This window comes from Prionailurus bengalensis, chromosome A1 (genome assembly GCF_016509475.1).
Source record: "Prionailurus bengalensis isolate Pbe53 chromosome A1, Fcat_Pben_1.1_paternal_pri, whole genome shotgun sequence".
Taxonomy (NCBI): Eukaryota; Metazoa; Chordata; class Mammalia; order Carnivora; family Felidae; genus Prionailurus; species Prionailurus bengalensis.
This window is the reverse complement of record NC_057343.1, coordinates 7,179,812-7,200,261: the sequence shown is the minus strand read 5'-3', so window position 1 is coordinate 7,200,261 and position 20,450 is coordinate 7,179,812. Positions and strand designations below refer to the sequence as shown.

The following is a 20,450-nucleotide window of genomic DNA, read 5'->3' as shown; positions in this document are numbered from 1 at the left end:
GACTGAGCCACCCACACGCCCCAGGAACTGTATTTTAAAACATCTTGGGGGTGCCTTTCTTTGTGAACAGTGACTGTATATCGTTTTCACAATGTTAGTTTCTTTGGGAAGCAGTATGTGAACATTCCTACAGGTTGAGAAAAGATCGTCACGCTTTGGTCCCAATTCTTTCTTCCAGGTCAACAACTGTAACATCAGCAATGTATCCCACAACTATGCCAGAGCCGTCCTCTCCCAGCCCTGCAGCACCCTGCAACTCACCGTGCTGCGAGAGAGGCGCTTCGGGAACCGAACACACAGCCACTCTGACGGTAGCTCTCCGCGGGAAGAGGTCTTCCCCGTGGTCCTTCACAAACGGGACTCTGGTGAGCAGCTCGGCATTAAACTCGTACGAAGGACGGATGAGCCAGGCGTGTTTATTCTTGACCTGTTGGAGGGGGGGCTGGCCGCGCAGGACGGAAGGCTGAGCAGCAGCGACCGAGTGCTTGCCATCAACGGACATGACCTGAAGCACGGGACCCCCGAGCTTGCCGCCCAGATCATTCAGGTACACGCCGGACGGTCATCCCGGTTTTTGGGCCCTGATTACCTTATGTCAGTGTTTGTTTTCATAGCATGAGAATCCAGGGGATATTTAATGCTTCATGGGGAAATCAAGCACGGCTCCCTAAATCCTTCAAACTGTAAAACGCACACTAGTTTAACTTCCTTACCGATAGAGTCCTTTCTAGAAAACTGTATCCCTGCGAACATGTAGCCTGGCTCTTTATAGAGTGCAGGCTCTGCAGTTTCACATGGGTTTCTCATTTGCTCCCTGGGCTCCCCCCAGTCCCAGACAACAGATGAAGGTGTCCACATTTAACAGGTGAGAAAAGTAAAGCTGGAAGGAGCTGTGATTCCAAGTGTGACTTACACGCTCTCCTCACTCCCCCTCTGTGCTTCAGGCTCCATACAAATGGGGGGAAAATACTTTTTTAATTAAGAGTAACTCTAATCCAGGGGCGTCGGGGTGGCTCAGTCAGTTAAGCATCCGATTTTGGCTCAGGTCGTCATCTCAGGGTTCGTGGGTTTGAGCCTCACGTCGGGCTCTGTGCTGACAGCTTGGAGCCTGGAGCCTGCTTCAGATTCTGTGTCCCCCTCTCTCTCAGCCCCTCCTCGCCTCCCTACCCCCCACCTCAAAAATAAATAAACATTAAAAAAAAAAAAAGAATAACTCATCTATAGTGCCCTTTTTTTAAAGGAATTCAAAGCATTTCAAACACATCGTCACTTGTGTTCTCACAGTATCTCTGTGAAGTAAGTAAAGATAGTTATTATTAGAGAAAAAACACATTTTCAATAAGAGCATTAAGACATATAAAGTAGAAAGTCATCCAGAGCAGATCTTCCGGTTCTACAAGCTGCCATGGCATCTGACGATGTGGGTCTCCCCTGCAGTGATAAGGGTGACACAAAAATGTGTTGTTGTTGTTTATTTTTTTTTTAAGTGAGCACCAGAAAACCCTCTTACATACAGGAAGCCAAGCATTAATACGATCGGGCATCAGGAATTAAAGCGGGTTGATAGTCACTGAGAAATGTGTACAGCACACAGAAGCAAGTAACAATGACAATTTAAGCTCCTGGGTAAGAACACCCAAGTTTCAATGCCATATAATTTACTCCTTTTCACAAATGTTTGGTTCAGTGTCACGTCAAGAACACACACACACAGGAACCAAAATACTGCAGTAGGAGGGAGATTTGGGAATGGGTCTTGCGTCACAGACTTGAAGTTTAAAAAAAATTGGATGCCTTAAAATGTCACCCAATCAGAGGCAGCAGTGGTACCTTCCCCTGTGGGTGCCATCCAGCTGGCGCACCGGTGAGCACGAGTTGTCTGGGGGGGCACGGGAGGGACTGCTGGCAGGGAGAGGGGAGAAGAAGAAGAAGGTTCACACACTCATGGGGCTTGTTAAAGGAAACAGGAGAATCGCGTGGGCTTTTATGAAGTGAGAAGTCAGGTCCATAAGATGGAAAGAGCTGGGTCGACTGTATATTTCAGGCAAATATCCTAATGCCTAAGTAGGTGGGCCTCACGAAATTTCTAACCAAAACGTGAGAAAAATAGGTGCACGGGTAGAAAATACACTTGAAATTTTTCCTGGTAACATATGATATTTGGAGTTTTATAATCCACATAGATAGTTGTGTCGTATTTTGCGCCATAGTTCTCCTCAAACCGTAGAAAACTGAAGTTGCTCAAGTTGTTTCTTTATGAAAAAACTGATAAATCTTAACTGTTTTCGATTATGAAAATAGCATGTGCTCCATGTCTAAAAAGGAGACTAATGAAGACAAAATACAGAAAATAAAGAAGGAAGTTAAAATCACATTCAATCTGAAGACCCCAAGATAGCAACATTAATATTTTAGAGACGATCATTCCAAACATTTTTATGTATGCGCCCACGGATCAATAGGGACGTTTTACATAGATACTTAACCTATGTGCTCATCTTGCAAATTCTGAGTTTGCCACCCTTGATGTCCACAGTAGGTTGTAGACTTCTTACCCTGAAAATAGACTCATCATCACATAGCTGTGTAGTAGGCATGTCATACTAAAACGTATTTAATCATTCCCGTTGAAAGACTTTGACTTTTTTTGTTTTCAAGTTTAAGAGATTTTGCTAAACTTCCGCAATACATACTCCTAGCCACAAGGCATGCCACTAATTTGTGAATTATAGGTATTGTCATTTTGAGGTCCTGCATTTTTAAAAATCTTGGCTTTAACAGAATTCTTTTGCTGTGTTTGAAACCCTGAGGTATTAGGTGTGCAGTGTATTTAAAAGTAGCCTAAACCTAAATGTTGGTCCATCATTTAAAGCCTGTATGTCCACTGCCATCACAAGCCCAGAATTTTGTCTTTCAAGCAATCAAGAAAGATCAAGGATTTGTTTCTGTTAGTGGGTTTGCATTTTCCAGTAAAGGTGAAATACCGATTGTGTTCGGTGGTTGCAAGTGTTACACAGTAAAGAAAACAATTCTGTACATTGAAATGAAATCACAAAGGGGCTTTTCACTCACCACACCTGAAGTGTCAGAATCTTAAATATCAGGATTCTAAACATTCTACTTTGACATTTATCCTTTAGATCAAGCCTCCAGACTCTGGCCCCCTGTGAAGTGTTGTTCTTTCGGTTCTTTTGAAGAACTCTGAAACTATTTAGTTTACTGAGATGCTTGAATGAGCAAATGATTTTTAGTAGGGCCTTAAAATTGGTTACCACTCATTTTCCCAATTTAGTAACTGAAAATGGAGTGACTTGTTAACATTGCTGACTATAATGATGGGGGAGGGCCCTGCTTTCCACCGCAGCCCCTTGAAAGCAGGCTGCCAGATTTCCCCATGGGAATAATAGTGAACTTGGGAACTTGTGGTCATGACCAAGAATCAGCATCACATAGCTCAGGCCTGTACATTTAAAAGCAAAGATAAAAATAGCTTTAACAAATATAATAGATGTGAATCTGTGTTTGAAATATACATATATAAATATAAATAATGGAGCTCTAAATTCAAGGTGATAGTCATGAACCTCTAAAGTAATTGAATGTAACATTTAAATGTGTGTGTGTGTGTATGTGTGTGACATATATATCTGTGTGACACAGTATATGATGTATATAAATACTATAAATACTATGAATAATACAGTATACAGTGTATGTAAATACTAATCTTGTTTTACAGGACCTTTGTTATTCTTTTCAGAACTGTTTGAGCTGATGTCCTATTTTTGACTCAAATCTGTAGCAAGCAGAGACAAAGCTGTGCATAGTTCCATTGGTTATTACTCTCAAAGTAGCCACCCTGGAATTTATTTCAAAAGTCACCTGCCTTCTGATTCAGTTTTGAATCAGCTCTTCCTTTTCTTTTCTTTCCTTTGCGCTCTCCCTCTCAATGCCAAGGCCAATCTTGAAGGGGTTACCCTTCAAGAAATCATGGGGAGATCAGAACATGGGCCGCTTGACTGCTTTGCCTTGCTTATTTCCTTGGTATTTCCAGGGTCGGGGAGGGCCTGCCCAAGAGGTCTGCATGTGGGTGTTTTAACTGCAGAAGGCTTAAAATACTTACTGGTTCCTGAGATGAATTCCCTTCCTCCCCACCAGCAGGTGCCTGCCGTCACCACTGAGGCGAGGCTCCGGCACAGTGATGATGAGTGTATTGAAAATGACACTGCCTTCAATTTTTTAAATGAGAAGCATCATTAATGACTGGTGGTTGTGTATGTGTGTTTTCTCCAGGCTAGTGGAGAGAGGGTGGATTTAACAATTGCTAGACCAGGGAAATCCCAGCCTGGTAATCCTGTCCGAGACGCAGGAGCTCAGAGTAGCAGCCAGCATCATGCGCAGCCGCTGTACCACAACAGACCCAGCTCACATAAGGTGAGGCGTTGTGTTTGTGTGTTTTCATTCACGTCCCCTCAGAGGATCATGAGGGGAAGTTGCCATCTGGTAAGCTCTAAATGAGGGCTGTTATTCTGTTGGGAACGGCGAATACAGATGTTTGGGATGTGAAGTGTGTGTTTGGCTGCCTTGAGAGTCACTCTGTAGTCCCAGTTCCTCAGCCAGTAGGGATGGTTTCTTAGTAAGAAGGTCCTTCTGCCAGGTGACTGATGAAAAGTGTTTGATCTTCTAGAAAAACCTGTATTTGTTTGGTCCTGCTTGAAAGTGGGACTCGTCTTGGTTTGCTCATTTAAATGTAACAGTCGGTTATGTGATTGAAAAAGCATAATGAAGACAATGATTGACAAGTCTATACTTAGCCATTGGGCAGGTTGTCTACAACAGAATTGGGTCTGTGAATATTAAACGTAAATCGTACATTCTGATAGCCACGTGCATAGTACATTTCTTTTTATGTTACAGCTTACAGGAATACTTCCCTAAATCATTTTAAATTCCCATATGTTGAGCTTTTTGCTGCTTCTTTAATATTTCACTGGATTTATAATACTCCTAGGTCATTTGTCTGTGCTGAAGAATTTGGAGACTGTCCCACCTTAGTCGTAGGCATAAAACAGTGGTACTTTACCGCATTCTCAGTTTTATTTACCTCGTTTGATCTTTCATTTGGACCCAACCTCCAGTAGGCCAGGATTTTTAAAACAATGTGATGTTTTGCAACTGTGCGAAATAGCATATAGGAAACTTCCTATAGTTTTTAAGCAGACCCATAAATAAGTTTTTATTTAGCGAAGCAGTTTAATTTTACTTAAGGCGAGTGACCTTGGAAGCTCAGAGTTAGCTTAAAGTGGCTTCTTAATGTAAGTACAACTTGAGAGAGTACCTCTGGAATGTCACAGGTGCCCCAAGAAAGCATCGCTTAAAGGCACGAGTATTTTTGGCCCATCAGGTTTATCTGGTTCTCTGAGCTGAAGTACAGACTTGTCCCTGGTCGTTGGTTCAGTTAATACCTATAAGAAATTATAACCACAGACTTGTTCTCATTTCTGAACAGAAAATGAAATGTGTGCAGGAAACCTATAGTTTTGCTCTCACAATGATGGCTATGAAAAGGAGTTACTGTTTCAAATAGGAATTTGAAAAGGAAGTGTTCATATAGCCGATCCGTGCTTTACAAATTATATATATATATATTTTTTTTTTTCCTCTTAACTAATTCTTATTCTTTAATTTTATGTGGCTGTGTTTTTCATAGTAATGCTGAATTAATTCTTATTCTAGGTCCTCTACAAACCTGATTGGTGGGAACAACCACATGAAATATACTTTTAAGCATTAATTTAACAATTTACTACTAATGCACAGCATTTGTGATGTCAAGTCCTGATTTAGAAAAATAAAGGTGTCCTAGGGACACAAATGGAAATTCACCAGAACAACCTGTTCAGAGAATAATTGTGAAAAATGAAAGTGCACACTAGTCTACATAGCTGCTTGAATAAACATTCATGTGGTGCCAAGCCCTTCGAAGTTTCATGAAGCATACCAATATAATCTGGGAAGTTTGCCTAAAATGCATGCATCTCAGCCACATAGAGGAATAAAACAACCACCTTTAATTGGTTAAATATCTGACGGCCGGAACTTCTCACATAAATATACTCAAGGCTGACTTTATCTGGGTTGTCTTCCTAATAAACTGGCTCTTGCCCAGTTTTGAAGATGCTGACATAGATTTCCTATGGTAGGATACCGCCATGAGGCATTTACAGGTTTCCCACAAGGTCAAAATTTTCTAGGAACGCTCGGCTGTTACTTCAAGTAGTTCCCTTAATAAAATTTCAAGGGGCGCCTGGGTGGCTCAGTTGGTTGAGCGTCCAACTTCGGCTCAGGTCATGATCTCGCGGCTCGTGGGTTCGAGCCCCGCATCGGGCTCTGTGCCGACAGCTCGGAACCTGGAGCCTGCTTCGGATTCTGTGCCTCCCTCTCCCTCTGCCCCTCCCCTGCTCATGCTCTATCTCTCTCAAAAGTGAATAAAGATTAAAAAAAAAAAATTGAAATTTCAAGAGTGGATTCCAGGACCAGAGAAGAACAGATGGACCCGGAACCCAGGGCTTGATTAACAAATACGCACCTGTCAGCTCTACAGAAACGTTACAGTTCTAGAAATACAATTCATACCGTTCTCTCATTGATATTGTTAGTCATGTTAACACTTACCTTATTATTACAATTTCTCCTATCGTTGATAAGTGTTAGGAATCTTTTGAAACATTAGTTTCCATTATTACACTTGATAGTATAGTACCCTTGTAGTGTGGGTGCATATAATCAATATACATGTGCTTGCATCAGTTCAAATCCCGGTGCGGCCACTTACAGCTGTATAATTTGGGGCAAGTTACCTGACCTCTCTAAGGTTGTTCCCTCCTCTGTAAAATGGGGCCAACAATAGTATTCATGTTCAAGATCATTGTGAGGATTAAACTAAAATAATGCGTGTAACCCCATTAGCTTTACCCACAGTAAATCTTCAATAGGTGTTGGTTACTATTGCTATTTTAATACTAATGTTGCATACGTACACCTTGTTTTTGATTGAGTTCTAATTCAAAAGAAAAGTCATGTTTTAAATTCTCCCTTTCTTCTAGGAGTGACTCAATCATAAGTAGCAGTAATAAATGTCAGTAAAAATTGCTTTTTCCTGAGAACACAGTTTGCTGGGAATTTATTTCTCTTTATTAACTTTTTCCAAAAATTCAGTTATTTCATATCCTTTTAGTTTTTCATGAAGGTTTTGAACATCCATTTGCACCTGCTTCCTGATCGAGCATTTTCATAATCCTATGAGTAAGAATCAGAAGATAGGTCTGTGGCTTATTTCTGGCAATTAATGAAGCCCACACTTTACTTTTGTACTACTCTACTTTTCCTTCAAGGAATACAGGAGAGAGATGGAAATAAAATTCATTGGCTTGTCTTCAGAATCTTAAAACTCCACCGCATTATTTACTTTGACGGAGTTGATCATATCTTGGAGGCCAAGATCATTATACAAATGATGTGTTTATTTTACTTTGACTTCCGTATGTCACAGTCCTGAGTGTTTTCTGTCCCGTAAATAGTCGGATGAAAATACAGCAGTCCAAAGTTTGACCTTGTGATCCCCAGTGTTCACTGTAGTGTTTGTACCATGAAGAACTGTGTGTTACTCTATAGCAGGTGATTTTAAAAAAAGACTTTATAATTGCCACAGTATTTTTTCCTTTAGTTTACGCTGTCTTTTCTTCAGCTATATATTATTTTATTATCCAGTAAATTTTTCTCTCGTGTTTTAGGATCTTGCCCAGTGTGTTACATGCCAAGAAAAACACATCACTGTAAAGAAGGAACCCCACGAGTCCCTTGGGATGACAGTAGCTGGAGGCAGAGGGAGTAAGAGTGGCGAACTGCCCATCTTTGTGACCAGTGTGCCACCTCATGGCTGCCTTGCACGTGATGGCCGAATCAAGAGAGGTGAGAGAGGGTCTTGAACAGTTACACTACATCTTCTCCCTGAATTCAACGCGTGTTTTAAAAAATAACACATATCTACGATATTTCCCATTAAACATGACTTCTTTGAATCCTTTAAAATGTCCCTTCCATATAAAGCCTCTCTTATTATAAGGTTAGAAAATGCCTAATGTGAAGGAAAATTGCTGAAGTTTGATGATGTTTCCATTATTTTCCAACAGTTACTCGGTTGGATTATTTTATGTTGGAAAAGACCCTCTGAAAGATTGAACACTTCTCACATGATGGCAGATTGGATCCTCTGAAGGACTGTCTCACTAAAATAACAAATATTGCTTACGTAGTAAAGTACCCATGTGGGAGGGGTCTCACAGAAGAGGTGAAGTGGAAGACATTCTTAATAAAAAGGCATAGTTTTAGGGATTAATTCATTTATAATTTCACACTCCGTACCCCACCTTCCATCAGTTCCATATAATTTATAGAGGTAGGGATGGTGGTGGTAAAAATAGCATTCTTCATACACTTGGTTTGTTCATTTGGGAAAGTGAGTCTTAATAGCTATTTTTCCAAGAATGAAGTTGGATCCCTACCTCACACCATACATGAAAATTAACTTATAGTGGATCCAAAACCTAAAAGTAAGAACTAAGACTTTTTAGAAGAAAACACAAGCATGAATCTTCATGACCTTGGATTAAGTAATGGATTAGTCAGTGATTTTCTCAGATAGGACACCAAAACACAAGCAACATAATAAAAATAGGTAAACTGGGGGGCGCCCGGTGGCTCAATCGGTTAAACATCCAACTTCGGCTCAGGTCATGACCTCGTGGTTTGTGAATTCAAGCCCCGTGTCAGGCTCTGTGCTGACAGTTCAGAGCCTGGAGCCTGCTTCGGATTGTGTGTCTCCCTCTCTCTCTGGCCCTCCCCCACTCACAGTCTATCTCTCTGTCTCTCAAAAATAAATAAACATAAAAAAAATTTTTTTTAAATCCCCCCCAAAAAATAGATAACTGGATTTCATCAAAATTACAATTTTTTATGCTGCCAAGGACGCCGCCAAGAAAGCAAAAAGATAGTGAAGGTGAAATGCACAGGATGGAAGAATATATTTGCAAATCATGTATGTGACCACAGACTCCTATCTGGAGGACATAAAGAACTCTTACAATTCAATAATAAAAAAGACACATAACCCCGTTTTTAAATGAGCAAAGGATCTGAATAGACATTTCTCCAAAGAAGATACACAAACAGCCAAAAATCCCATGAAAGGATACTCCATGTCAGTTGACGTTAGGAAAATGCACATCAAAACCACCCCCTACCCAGTAGGATGAATAGAATAAAAAAGACAGTAACAGATATTGGCAAAGATGTGGAGAAATTGAAACTCTCAGACGTTGCCAGTGGGAATGTTTTGGAAAACAGTTTAGCAGCTCCTCAAAGTTAAAAACAGGGGTACCTCCTGACCCAGCAGTTCCATTCCTGGAGAGATGAAAACATACGTCCCCCACGGAAATTTGTACATAAAGGTTCGTAGCAGGATTTTTCATAACGGTCAAAAAGTAGAAACACCCAAGTGAACACCAGCTGATGGAGGGAGCAACAGAATGTGGTACGTCCATGCAGTGGATGTTATTTGGCCGTAAAAAGGAATGTAGTATTGACACAAGCTACTGTATGGATGAACCTTGAAAATGTTATGCTAAGTGAAAGAAGCCAGTCACAAAAGACCACGTGTGGTTGCATTTATAGGAAATTTCCAGAACAGGCAAATCTATAGAGACACAAAATAGATTAGTGGTTGCTCAGAACTGGAGAGGGAAATGATTGCTCATGAATACAGGGTTCTCAGGGGAGGGGCCCAAAAATAATGTGTGCTGGTTACACAACAATGTGATTATGCTAAGAACCATAAAATTGCATACTTGAAAATGAGTGGTATGTGAATTACACGTTAACAAGGCTGCTATTGTTGTTTAAAAAATGTTATTTGCCCAGTTGTGGAGTTTGAGGTCATTTTATTTCCTTCTGTTTATTTCATGTTTCCTAAGTTTTCTACAGTAAGAATGTTTGCCTTAATAATCTGAAAAATAAATGATGAATTGGGAGAGGAGGATTTTCCATAGGCTTTCTTGGTACCTACAAAACTAATCTTTTCCTTCCTAACCTTTTTATGTAATCCTCATTACCCTTTTTTTATTATATTATGGCAAGGCAACAGACACTTTTTTTTTTTTTTTTATTCCTCAAGCAAGAGAAGATGTTCAAATCACAAGTTTCATTTCTTTGTGTAGGCCCAAGGATATCTTCTCTTTACGTATTCTGATATGTGCACACCAAACAAACTTGGTAGGGCTATCTTCATGTATAAAACAGTGTAACTGTAAAATAGAATATATTAAAAATTCATTTCTAAGAGCAAAGGATCAAATAATTTCCTACTAGAAAAGAACTATAGAAGTCACTAAAGCTCCACTTGATCTTAGCCAAAAGGCCGAGAAGCGATGAAGTCACTAAAGCTCAAAGAGGAGAAATAAATGTGCCCCGGGCCTGTACCTAGCAAAACTCAGTCTAATGACTTGGACTTCCAGTTGAATCACAGTGCCTCGAGCCACACCGTTTCCTACGGATTATGACACTACCTTAAAGTTTTGCGTTGTTCTGGAATGTTCTCCATGAATTGGATTTTTCCTCAGGATCATAAAAATTACAGAGAAGTGAGAAAATGGTCTTTTACCTCATGTGAGTTATTGGAACCAACCTTTGTGGATTAATTTACAGATAACAGCATGTACGGGGAGATAGTCACTCACTGGCTTGTCTCATTTTTCTTGTTTCTTCATCTGAACAGGCGATATATTGCTGAATATCAATGGCATTGATCTGACCAGTCTAAGTCACAGTGAGGCTGTGGCCATGCTGAAAGCCAGTGCCACATCCTCCGCTGTTGTCCTGAAAGCGCTTGAGGTCCAGGTTGTTGAGGAGGCAACCCAGACCACGGAAGAGCAGCTGAGCACCTTCAGCGAGAATGAGTATGACGCCAATTGGTCCCCGTCATGGGTCATGTGGCTTGGGCTTCCAAGGTACTGACCGCTTTTGACCCTTACGGAGTAATCATACTTACAGCCACTGTCAGTGTGTGTAACACCATAAATTCACTCATCCAGGGAACGAAAAGGTTTTAGTCCGATTTGCAATAGCAAATCAAGTTACAACAGAAAATGGTAATTTTTCTCAGGTTAGTATATTCTAAAAGGTAAATTTAATAATAAGAACTAGGCTAAAAAGACTTAACGTATCTATTTATAAAAATAATAGAGGCATCTGGGAGGCTCAGTTGGTTATGGGTCTGACTCTTGGTTTCGGCTCAGGTCATGATCTCACGGTTCATGAGTTTGAGCCGTGCCTTGGTTTCTGCGCTGACAACTCAGAGCCTGGAGCCTGCTTGGGATTCCGTGTATTCCCTCTCTCTCTGCCCCTCCCCCTTGTCCTCTGTCTCTTTCTTTCTCAAAAATAAATAAACATACATACATACATACATACATACATACATACATACAAATAAAAATGAATAGGGGCACCTGGGTGGCTCAGTTGGCTGAGTGTCTGACTCTTGATGTCAGCCCAGGTCATGATCTCGTGCTTCATGGGATCAAGCCCCATGTCAGGCTGTGCACAGACAGCATGGAGCCTGCTTGGGATTCTCTCTCTCCCTCTCTCTGCCCCTCCCCTGCTTATGCACATGCTCTCCCTCTTTCTCTTTCTTTCTCTCAAAGTAAATAAACATTTTTTAAAAAAATGAATAAAGCCATCTGTCCATTCCTATTAAGGTTCGTAAGTGGACCAGCCATGAGATTTGGATGTTCAGCCTCTTGCTTTAGAAAAGCGCTCATTTCCCACCATGCATTCTGATACATGCTTAGACTTCGTGTGCATTTTTCACCAGAAAAACCAGGTCAAAGTGTGGGGCCTTTCCCTATTCCAGAAGCTTTTCTGAAATCCCTTTCTTAATCCTTTTAGCTCCCTAAAAAGGCAAGGTGTAGAACTCCGTTTTTGCTGGACGTGAGAGTCTTTAGGCCACACTGTTGGGGTTCAAGAGTAGGCGTGCCTCGCCCCCTCAGTGAAGAGTTCCCTGCTTCCTGATTGTCGCCATCAGGGCATGCTGCAGGGGGTCCATGTCTGGTCACGAAAGCATTTGCAGCCCCCTGATGATGCTCGTTTAATTAGGTCCTGAGATAGGGAGAATGTGTATTACTGTCTTTGTTTCCAGATCGCTTTAGATTCCTAATATATAGAAGAATCCTAAAACTGAACTGTGATGACATATTTGGACTCTGAGCCAAGTATGAAAATGACTGCTTTTTTACAATAAAAATAAACAATAAGAACGCCAGTTTCTGAGCCATCTAGCACCATGTGGATTTAATTTTTTTTTTAAATTTTTTTTTCAACGTTTTTATTTATTTTTGGGACAGAGAGAGACAGAGCATGAACGGGGGAGGGGCAGAGAGAGAGGGAGACACAGAAGCGGAAACAGGCTCCAGGCCCCGAGCCATCAGCCCAGAGGCCGACGCGGGGCTCGAACTCCCGGACCGCGAGATCGTGACCTGGCTGAAGTCGGACGCTTAACCGACTGCGCCACCCAGGCGCCCCAATTTTTAATAACTAGCATTTGTATAGTGCTGTGTGATTTATTTAAAAAAAAGTACTTTCACATAACACCACAAAGCACAAGGATGGTTGGAATTCGTCGGTAATCTAACTTCCCGACTTGTCCTCCTGGTTGAAAAAGACTAAACAGGCCTACAACCAATAGAATTCACGTCTCAGGGGCCTGTAGGGGTCAGTTGGAATGGTTGCCGAAGACACACTGTCTAAATTGTGAGGTTTCAGCCATCAGAGGGGAAGCCCGTTTATCTTGCTAAATACTCAGCCCTGTCACTCTGGCCCTAGCAAGTCAGGAAGGCCGCTTCACGCACCAGTGGGTGAGCAGGTGTCTTCTCCTGCTGTGCGGTGGCCGAGCTGGTCCACACCACTGCGGGTGGACAGGCGGAGACCCGCACTGCGCCGGAGAGCCACTCGCACTGCCCTGGCGCTCCCCTCCGTTTTCCTTACCTGCTTCCCCGGCCTAGTTCTGGGGTCCGCGCTTCTCCTGTTGTGTTCCGAGCATCTTCCGGGGTAGCACGAAGAGTAATGAAAATTTCAGGTGAAAAATACGCAGCACGGTAAAGTCTGTTTTGGGGTCCACCTGTATCAAAAGAGTTATCTGTCAGGAGGAGGTCACCATTCTGCAGAGTCTTGGGGGGTCTCGGTTGTGCGCAAACCTGTACTCGCAAGCACGTGGCAGAAGGGCCACTACTCTGGGTGCGGGCGGCCCCTTTAAGCAGCTCTGCTTCTGACAAGGGAGGCTCCCCCACTGCAATGTGTCTGCACACCAGACAGAACAACGAGTTGTTTTGTGTTGTTGTCATCATTTTTTTGCAGGAGATTCGGAATAATGAAAGTAACCTACGTTCCCCTTAGGTTACCAGGCCAATGCATGGGGACCCTGCTGTATCTTAGAAGCCTTTTTAAAAGCCCTTTCTTATTGGTGAGCTAAGAAACTAGACCAGATTAAAAGTTCTGGCATTTCATAGATCGGAATCGGCTTTACTAAGAACTATTTTTAATAGATTAAAAACAGGAAGCCTTGCCTTAGAGGGCTTTATATCCAACTTTATCGAAAAAGGAAAGATACTTGTTTCTTTTTTTTTAAATTTTTTTTTAACGTTCATTTATTTCTGAGAGGGAGCGAGAGACAGAGTGTGAGCCGGGGAGGGACAGAGAGAGAGAGGGAGACACAGAATCCGAAGCGGGCTCCGGGTTCTGAGCCCGATGCGGGACTCAAACTCAAACCGGGAGATCGTGACCTGAGCTGAAGTCGGACGCTTTACCGACTGAGCTGCCCAGGCGCCCCAAGATATTTGTTTCTTAAAGAGAGATTTTTTTTTTCTGTGTCATTTAGGTGGAGTTTTTTTCTACTTTTACGTTTTTATTCACTGCTTGTTCCCAGATCCATAGAACTCTGAAGTGCCCTATCCTCCAGACAGATGGTCTGGAGCATCTCAGGGTCCCTGGTTTAAAAAAAAAAAAAAAAGGTGGGGGGTGGCGGGAGATGTTTTTTGTTGTTTTTTTTTTCCCTATTTTGAGTTCCCTATTTTTTCAGAGCCTCCCTTAAAATGCATTTTAAGTGAAGGAGGAAAGAACAACAAATAACTCTTCACATAGATTGAAAAGAACGTTTTCTGTCTTTTTGGGGAACTCACACAATGCTCACTTCTTTCATTTGAGTGCCGAGATCAGGGGTACCAGACCGCTTCTGTACCACTTTTTTGTAGACACAGATTGTGTGGATACAAATGGATGTCAGCACCGAGGACGTTGTTGACAGTGCAGTGAGCAAATACAGGCACAGAACCATTTTATACAAATGTCTACCGTGCCACTTGTAACCAGGTGTGTTTGTGCGTGCATGCCTGCGTGCTTGTGTGTGTGGGCAGGTCTGGTATCTTCACCTGGGAAAAGAAGACCGAAAAAAGTGGGAGAAACTCCAGTCCACCTAGGACTCGCTAGAAACCGGGTTGTCGGCATAACGTATCTGGAAGGAAATAAAGCAGCCCGTCTTACTTCCCAGGCAGTGACAGCATAACATGCTGTGGAGTTAGTTACACCAGAGGTGAGCAGGGTATAAAAGCCTCCACGTTAATTTTTTCCTGATCTTTCTGTTTATTACAGCGCCCTTCACAGCTGCCATGACATAGTTTTACGAAGAAGCTCCTTGGGAAGCTGGGGCTTTAGTATCGTTGGTGGATATGAAGAGAACCACACCAACCAGCCTTTCTTCATTAAAACCATTGTCTTGGGAACGCCTGCTTATTATGATGGAAGATTAAAGTGAGTCTTCCTTATGTCTGATCATGTGATTCAGCTTTACTGTGATGGGCGCCATCGTGACCGGGGGTCAACTCCCAACCCAGCCCGTGGGCTGTTGTCGTAAATAAAGTTTTAGCGGGACGTGGCTGCGTTCGCGGGTTCGCGCGTCCTCCGTGGTTGCCCCTGAGCCACAGCGGCGGCGATGAGTCACTGGGACAGAGACCGTGTGGCTCACAAAGACTAAAATATTTGTTTACTAACTGGCCCTTTACGGCAACCGTTGGCCAGACCAGATCTAGACTGAAGCATCACTTTACCGTCTTGCCTCCGATAGCTCTGCGATGCGAATCTAATGACAGGAGCCAAACCTGAGTCATCTGATGAGACACACTGTGGTAGGACAGCTAGCAATGGACAGTCATTCCACACATTCCCCCTTAGGTCCAGTCCTGTCATTAGATGACTCTGCTCTGTTTTTCTCCACAGCACTTATGTCCGCCTAACATTATATTTATGCAAGCTCCGTGACGGGGGGTGGGAGGGACTTGGTTGCCTCTATCGTTATATTCCTGGCCGCGACAACAGTGCCTCGTGTATACAGTAGGCTCTCGGTAAATATTTGATGAATGAACGTATGATAGCTTACCGTGTGCCAGGCACAGTGCTGAGTGCTTGCGATGGTATTGTGGAACCTTCCTTCTTAACAGCCCTGGGAGGTCAGTGTTGTTGTTGCTGTTTCCGTTTGATAAACGAGGTAACTTAAGTGCTGGAAGGAGAAAGAAACTTGCCCACAGTCAAGCAGCTGGAAACGGTTGACTGCGGTTCGCACCCAGGACCGTGTCTCCAGGGCCTTGGCTGGGAACCCTCTGGAAGGCCTCAGCCGACCTCGCGCAGCCTCTTTCCTTTTTCAAAGCTCAGGTGCTGGGAGAAGAAGGAGGGGTTACGTCAAGAGATCCTACGGACTGAGAGGAGACGGGTAACGAAGCTCTTAGTGCTTAGTTTTTGAGGGGAGGGCCGGTTCTTAAAAAGTAAGTGTTGACGCACCAGACAGAGTGCCACACACATGGAGAGCGTATACCGCTCACGGAGAGAAAGTGCCATTCACGTGATCTGGCGACAAGTTGTCAGGGTCAGGATGCTCTTGATCAGGCTTGTGTCGACAGAGATGGGGGGGACATCCGTATTTTAGGCAGAAGGAGTAGGGGCAACGTGAATTAACCATCCTCTTCGCTAGGTCACCCCACCAGTCTGGGTCTCAGAAGTTTACTTTCCACCTGCTACTGAGGTAGCTCACAATAAGCTGGCCTGTGGGTGCTACAGACTAAAGAGGAAAGATCATAAAGGATACAGAGGCCTTCAGATTTGTCGTCCATTTGTGATGATCCTGTCAGAGGACAGTAAGCGTCCGCAGCTGACGGCAGCCGAAAGAAAAGGAGGTGTCCGTCTCATTCTCGACGCGATTCAACCCTGGGACGTATGCACTCTAAGAATGAGGAAAGAGGACAGTTAAAATGATAAGCAATCCCCTCGGGTGCATTAGTTAGTATTTCTTAACGGGGCAGCACGTTTATTCTCCGAATTACATTTGGCTTAAGCTTAGGCGAAAATTACGCTGCTCGTCCTCAAAGCCACCCGGCGGCTACAGGAGCGGTGGGCGTACAAGTGCCCTTGATTGGCAGGGGCAGGCCAATCTAGGCTGAAAAACGGCCCCGGGTGTTTTGCAAGGTAGATCATATGCGCTCACCGTTGACAGCGAATGGTTACGCGAAGCTGTGAATTTCACGCTTAAGAAATCTCAGGCTAACGTTGTCTGATCCCATGAAAATGGTTAACGGCCCGTTTCTGTTTCTCTTTGCCCAGATGTGGAGATATGATCGTGGCGGTCAACGGCCTGTCGACTGTGGGCATGAGCCATTCTGCGCTAGTTCCCATGTTGAAGGAGCAGAGGAACAAAGTCACTCTGACAGTTATCTGCTGGCCTGGCAGCCTGGTGTAGGTTCCGAAATCGGTTTCGAGTCAGGCCCCTTCCTTGTTTGGGCTTTGTTCACTAGCCCTTGTAACAAGTTCCTGTGCTTAGAATTCAGACCCTCCGTCGTCAGAATGTGACCTAACATGACCGATGAACTCTTCCCAAACTGTGACCCGGCCAGCTGCATCGGAGGACTGGTGGTAGTTCCTTGGGTCCACGCGCCCCAAGACTGGGATCAGGGAAGCCAGTGGCAGTAGCATTTGCTGCGCTGTAGCCACGGTGCCACCAACGGGTCCCTGGAGATGGTACCCCTCCCCCATTTTTTTTCCCTTCGGTGCCAACATTTCAAAACTTCCTACCGTTTATAAAGTGATTTTTCTGACGTATTTTACTTCTACTTTAATCTCTTAGTACTCATAGATGATGAAGACAGAAGTCTGACGCTACTGAAGAGCTTTCTACAAAATAATGTACCAATAATTAGAATGCTAGGTAATAAAAGATCACGTTTTCCAGGGACACAGGAGGTTGGGAGGTTAATTACAGTTCCGTGCTGGAGACGGTAAAAGCAGCACTTACTTAAAGAAGCCCAAAGGCATTCAAGATTCATCTCCAAAGGAATGTTTTGTTATGCAGGAACATTTTGGAGCGTTTTTTGCTAAAATTCACTTTCTAGCGTTTGTATTGTACTTGTCAGCAGTCTTGACTGGACATGCTTTCCGTGATTGATGCAGTTAAAGTAGATAAAGATAAAACCGTATTGCTATTCAATACGCATTCATATATATCACAACTCAGTGTAGAAGGTACCCTAGCTTTATTTCATTCTGAGACGAGCCTTGAGTGTTTTAGAAACCCTTATTTTTTTCCCCCCATTATTTCTCGTGAACTTAACCATTTCAAGAAAAAAGCCTGAAAAGTCCTGGATTTTTATCGAAAATAGTAGGTTTTAGATGCTTATTATCTTTCAGTGAGTCCTTGATCACTAGGCTATCTCTTGTTTTTCCTGAATGTTTCTGAAAACTACGACCAGCCCGTTTTGTCCGTCCTTCACTCCACGTGGTTGTCCTTTGGAAGAACCCATAAAGAAGCGAGTAAGAGAAGAAATATCTTTACCTTGCTAATATTATGCGTACTTGAAAAAAGTTTCACTTAGGAACCTAGTTCAGAATCTGAGCTCATTTACAAGTGACCTCTGTAATAAATGGTATTGTTTATCAGAGAATGTATTTCGAAAATACTACAGTATATTATGAGCATGACCACTTGATTTTCAAGCTAGCAGTTGCATTGCTAGGGCTTTATTGTGGCTGTAGCATGTCCCTGGTTATTCCTGGCAGCTTTTTAGTGATTTTTTTAAACCGATCTCTTTTGGATAAATAAGAAATGGCAACAATAATTGCTACCGATTCGTTCAACCCCTTAGCTACACTGTGTATGGTCAACATATAACCAAGATACAGTGGAACGCTGCATACAGTATATTACTGTTATGTGATGATTGGCTTTTGAAGCAATTTGGTATCGACGTGCTTTGATATTCTAATCGACATGGAACAGGTCTGTTTGTTGGGTTTTTTTTTCCTGCTCCCCAGATAGAATTTTATATCCTACTTGGCTATTTTTTTAAACATTTTGTAAGAATGCATCATTTCTTGGGGAGCGACCATCCATCAACAAATATCCTAATGGCTACTTTGTTATACATAAAATACTTACCTTGAACCTGGGGGTATGATGAGTATTTTGGAAGAAGGCACTTTTTTCAACGTTATTGTTATCACGGAAATCTCGGCCTCGGCTGAAGCCAATTTGGTTTGATTACAAAACGCGATGGCTTTTGGTCAGAATGATATCTGGTGATGGAAACTTGTTCGTAATTTATTGTTACTGTTGAGATATTTGAATTTTCTCATTTTAAGCGTAAATAGTTCAAATATTTTGATTTGTTCTGTGCCTTCGGTTTAAATTATTTCAGGATTTCTCAAACGTGTTTAAATAATGGTGTGATAATCATCCAGGATGGAAATAAAAGTCATCCTTTCCATGACAGTGACATTGTCTCTTTTCTGGAGCAGCAGATAGTGACTCCGTATGCCATCCTTTTATGTGTTCACGGCACCCCTGTTGCCGTCACCGCGCCCCGAGCTTCGAACCTCAGAGTTACAAGTCCACCTTCTGATTCTCACTCCTGTAGGCACAACACGTTGATCCCTGTTGATCGTTGGACACTTTGCCCACACGGTAGCTCCAGATCTGTGTTGCCCAATACGTGTGGCTACTGAATCCCTGAACAGCGACCGGGCCACGTATCAAAATGGTGATACCTTGGATATACAGGCCGATAGAAAACATAGTATTTTTTTTTTAACTTTTATTCTTGGTGGGTTTCCTGCCCATCTTTTTCTATGCATTTTTTCCGGTCTTATTGAGAAAGAACATACATCTCTGTGTACGTTGAAGGCATACGGCATGATGGTTTGGGTTTACATACACTGTGAGGGGGTCACCGCAAGAGGTTCAGCTAACCTCCGTCTTCTCTCACCGACACCGTAAAAAGAAAAGACAGAAATTTCCCCTCGGGATGAGAACTCCCAGGATCTACTTTCTTGACCGTTTTCTTGTATATCACACAGCGGCGTTAGCTGTAGTTGTCGTGGTGCACATAACATCCCTGGGACTTTTTTTAAATGTTTGTTTATTTTTGAGAGACAGAGAGAGGGAGACACGGAATCTGAAGCAGCCTCTAAGCTGTCGGCACAGAGCCCGGCGTGGGGCTCGAGCTCGCGAGCCTCGAGATCATGACCTGAGCCTAAGTGACACACGTCACTGCTAAACCCACTGAGCCACCCAAGCACCCCTTAGGACTTCTTTATCTCGTAACTGGAAGTTTGTACCTTTCGACTGCCTTCCTCCAAGTCCCCCTCCCCTTACCCTAAAATATCTTACTAAAATTGATTTCACCAGTTTATTTTTGCTTTTTTGAAATTTATTTGGAGACAGAGCATGAGCATGTGCAAACACAAGCAGGGGAGGGGCAGAGAGAGGGGGGGAGAGAATCCCGAGCCGACTCCACACCGTCAGCACAGAGTCCCACACAGGGCTCGATCCCAGGAACCCTGAGATCATGATCTGAGCTGAGATCCAGAGTTGGACGCTCACCCGACTGATCCACCCAGGCGCCCCTTTTTACTTTGCTTTAACGTGGTTATCAGAAAATCGGAGATTACCACGTGGCTGTGCCTGTCGGCCTCTATCACAGCACTTCCCGGACCAGGCGGGCCTGACCTGCTTCCTGGCCTTCCGAGGGCTTTGCTCATTACCTGCATTAAAGAAGAAAAAATTGTAATCAAAGAAAACTGCTCCCGATTTCCCGGTAAATTAAGTTCAGATCAAGGGCCGTGCGGTCTGACCCCTTAATCAGGTTTTCTGGATGGCTCTGTGGTCCCATTTACCCTCTGTGACTCTGGCGGGCTCCCCACGCCCCCAGGTCCTGCTTCCGAGGGCTCCCTATTGCAGCCCTGTGATGCGATCCCTTCTGTGCGTGGCCGCGGCGTCCCATGCCGGGGACACCCATATCGGGAGGCGT

At 43.3% G+C, this 20,450-nt stretch overlaps 1 protein-coding gene and 1 pseudogene across 3 annotated transcripts in view; one reads left to right on the top strand and one right to left on the bottom strand.

The window, feature by feature from the left end:
• Nucleotides 1-18,913, top strand: part of LNX2 (ligand of numb-protein X 2) — an 80,202-nt gene extending 61,289 nt beyond the window's left edge. For 2 of the 3 annotated variants that reach the window (XM_043575839.1, XM_043575847.1), the window contains exons 5-10: nt 179-547; nt 4,294-4,434; nt 7,794-7,971; nt 10,832-11,063; nt 14,755-14,913; nt 16,753-18,913. In XM_043575839.1, coding sequence (XP_043431774.1) covers nt 179-547; nt 4,294-4,434; nt 7,794-7,971; nt 10,832-11,063; nt 14,755-14,913; nt 16,753-16,888 — 1,215 coding nt within the window. In that variant the 3' untranslated portion in view covers nt 16,889-18,913. The remainder of the gene's footprint in view (nt 1-178; nt 548-4,293; nt 4,435-7,793; nt 7,972-10,831; nt 11,064-14,754; nt 14,914-16,752) is intronic. The other variant, XM_043575853.1, reaches the window with a different exon arrangement.
• LOC122496952 lies at nt 10,331-10,486 on the bottom strand (annotated as a pseudogene).
• Nucleotides 18,914-20,450: the final 1,537 nt, after the last annotated feature.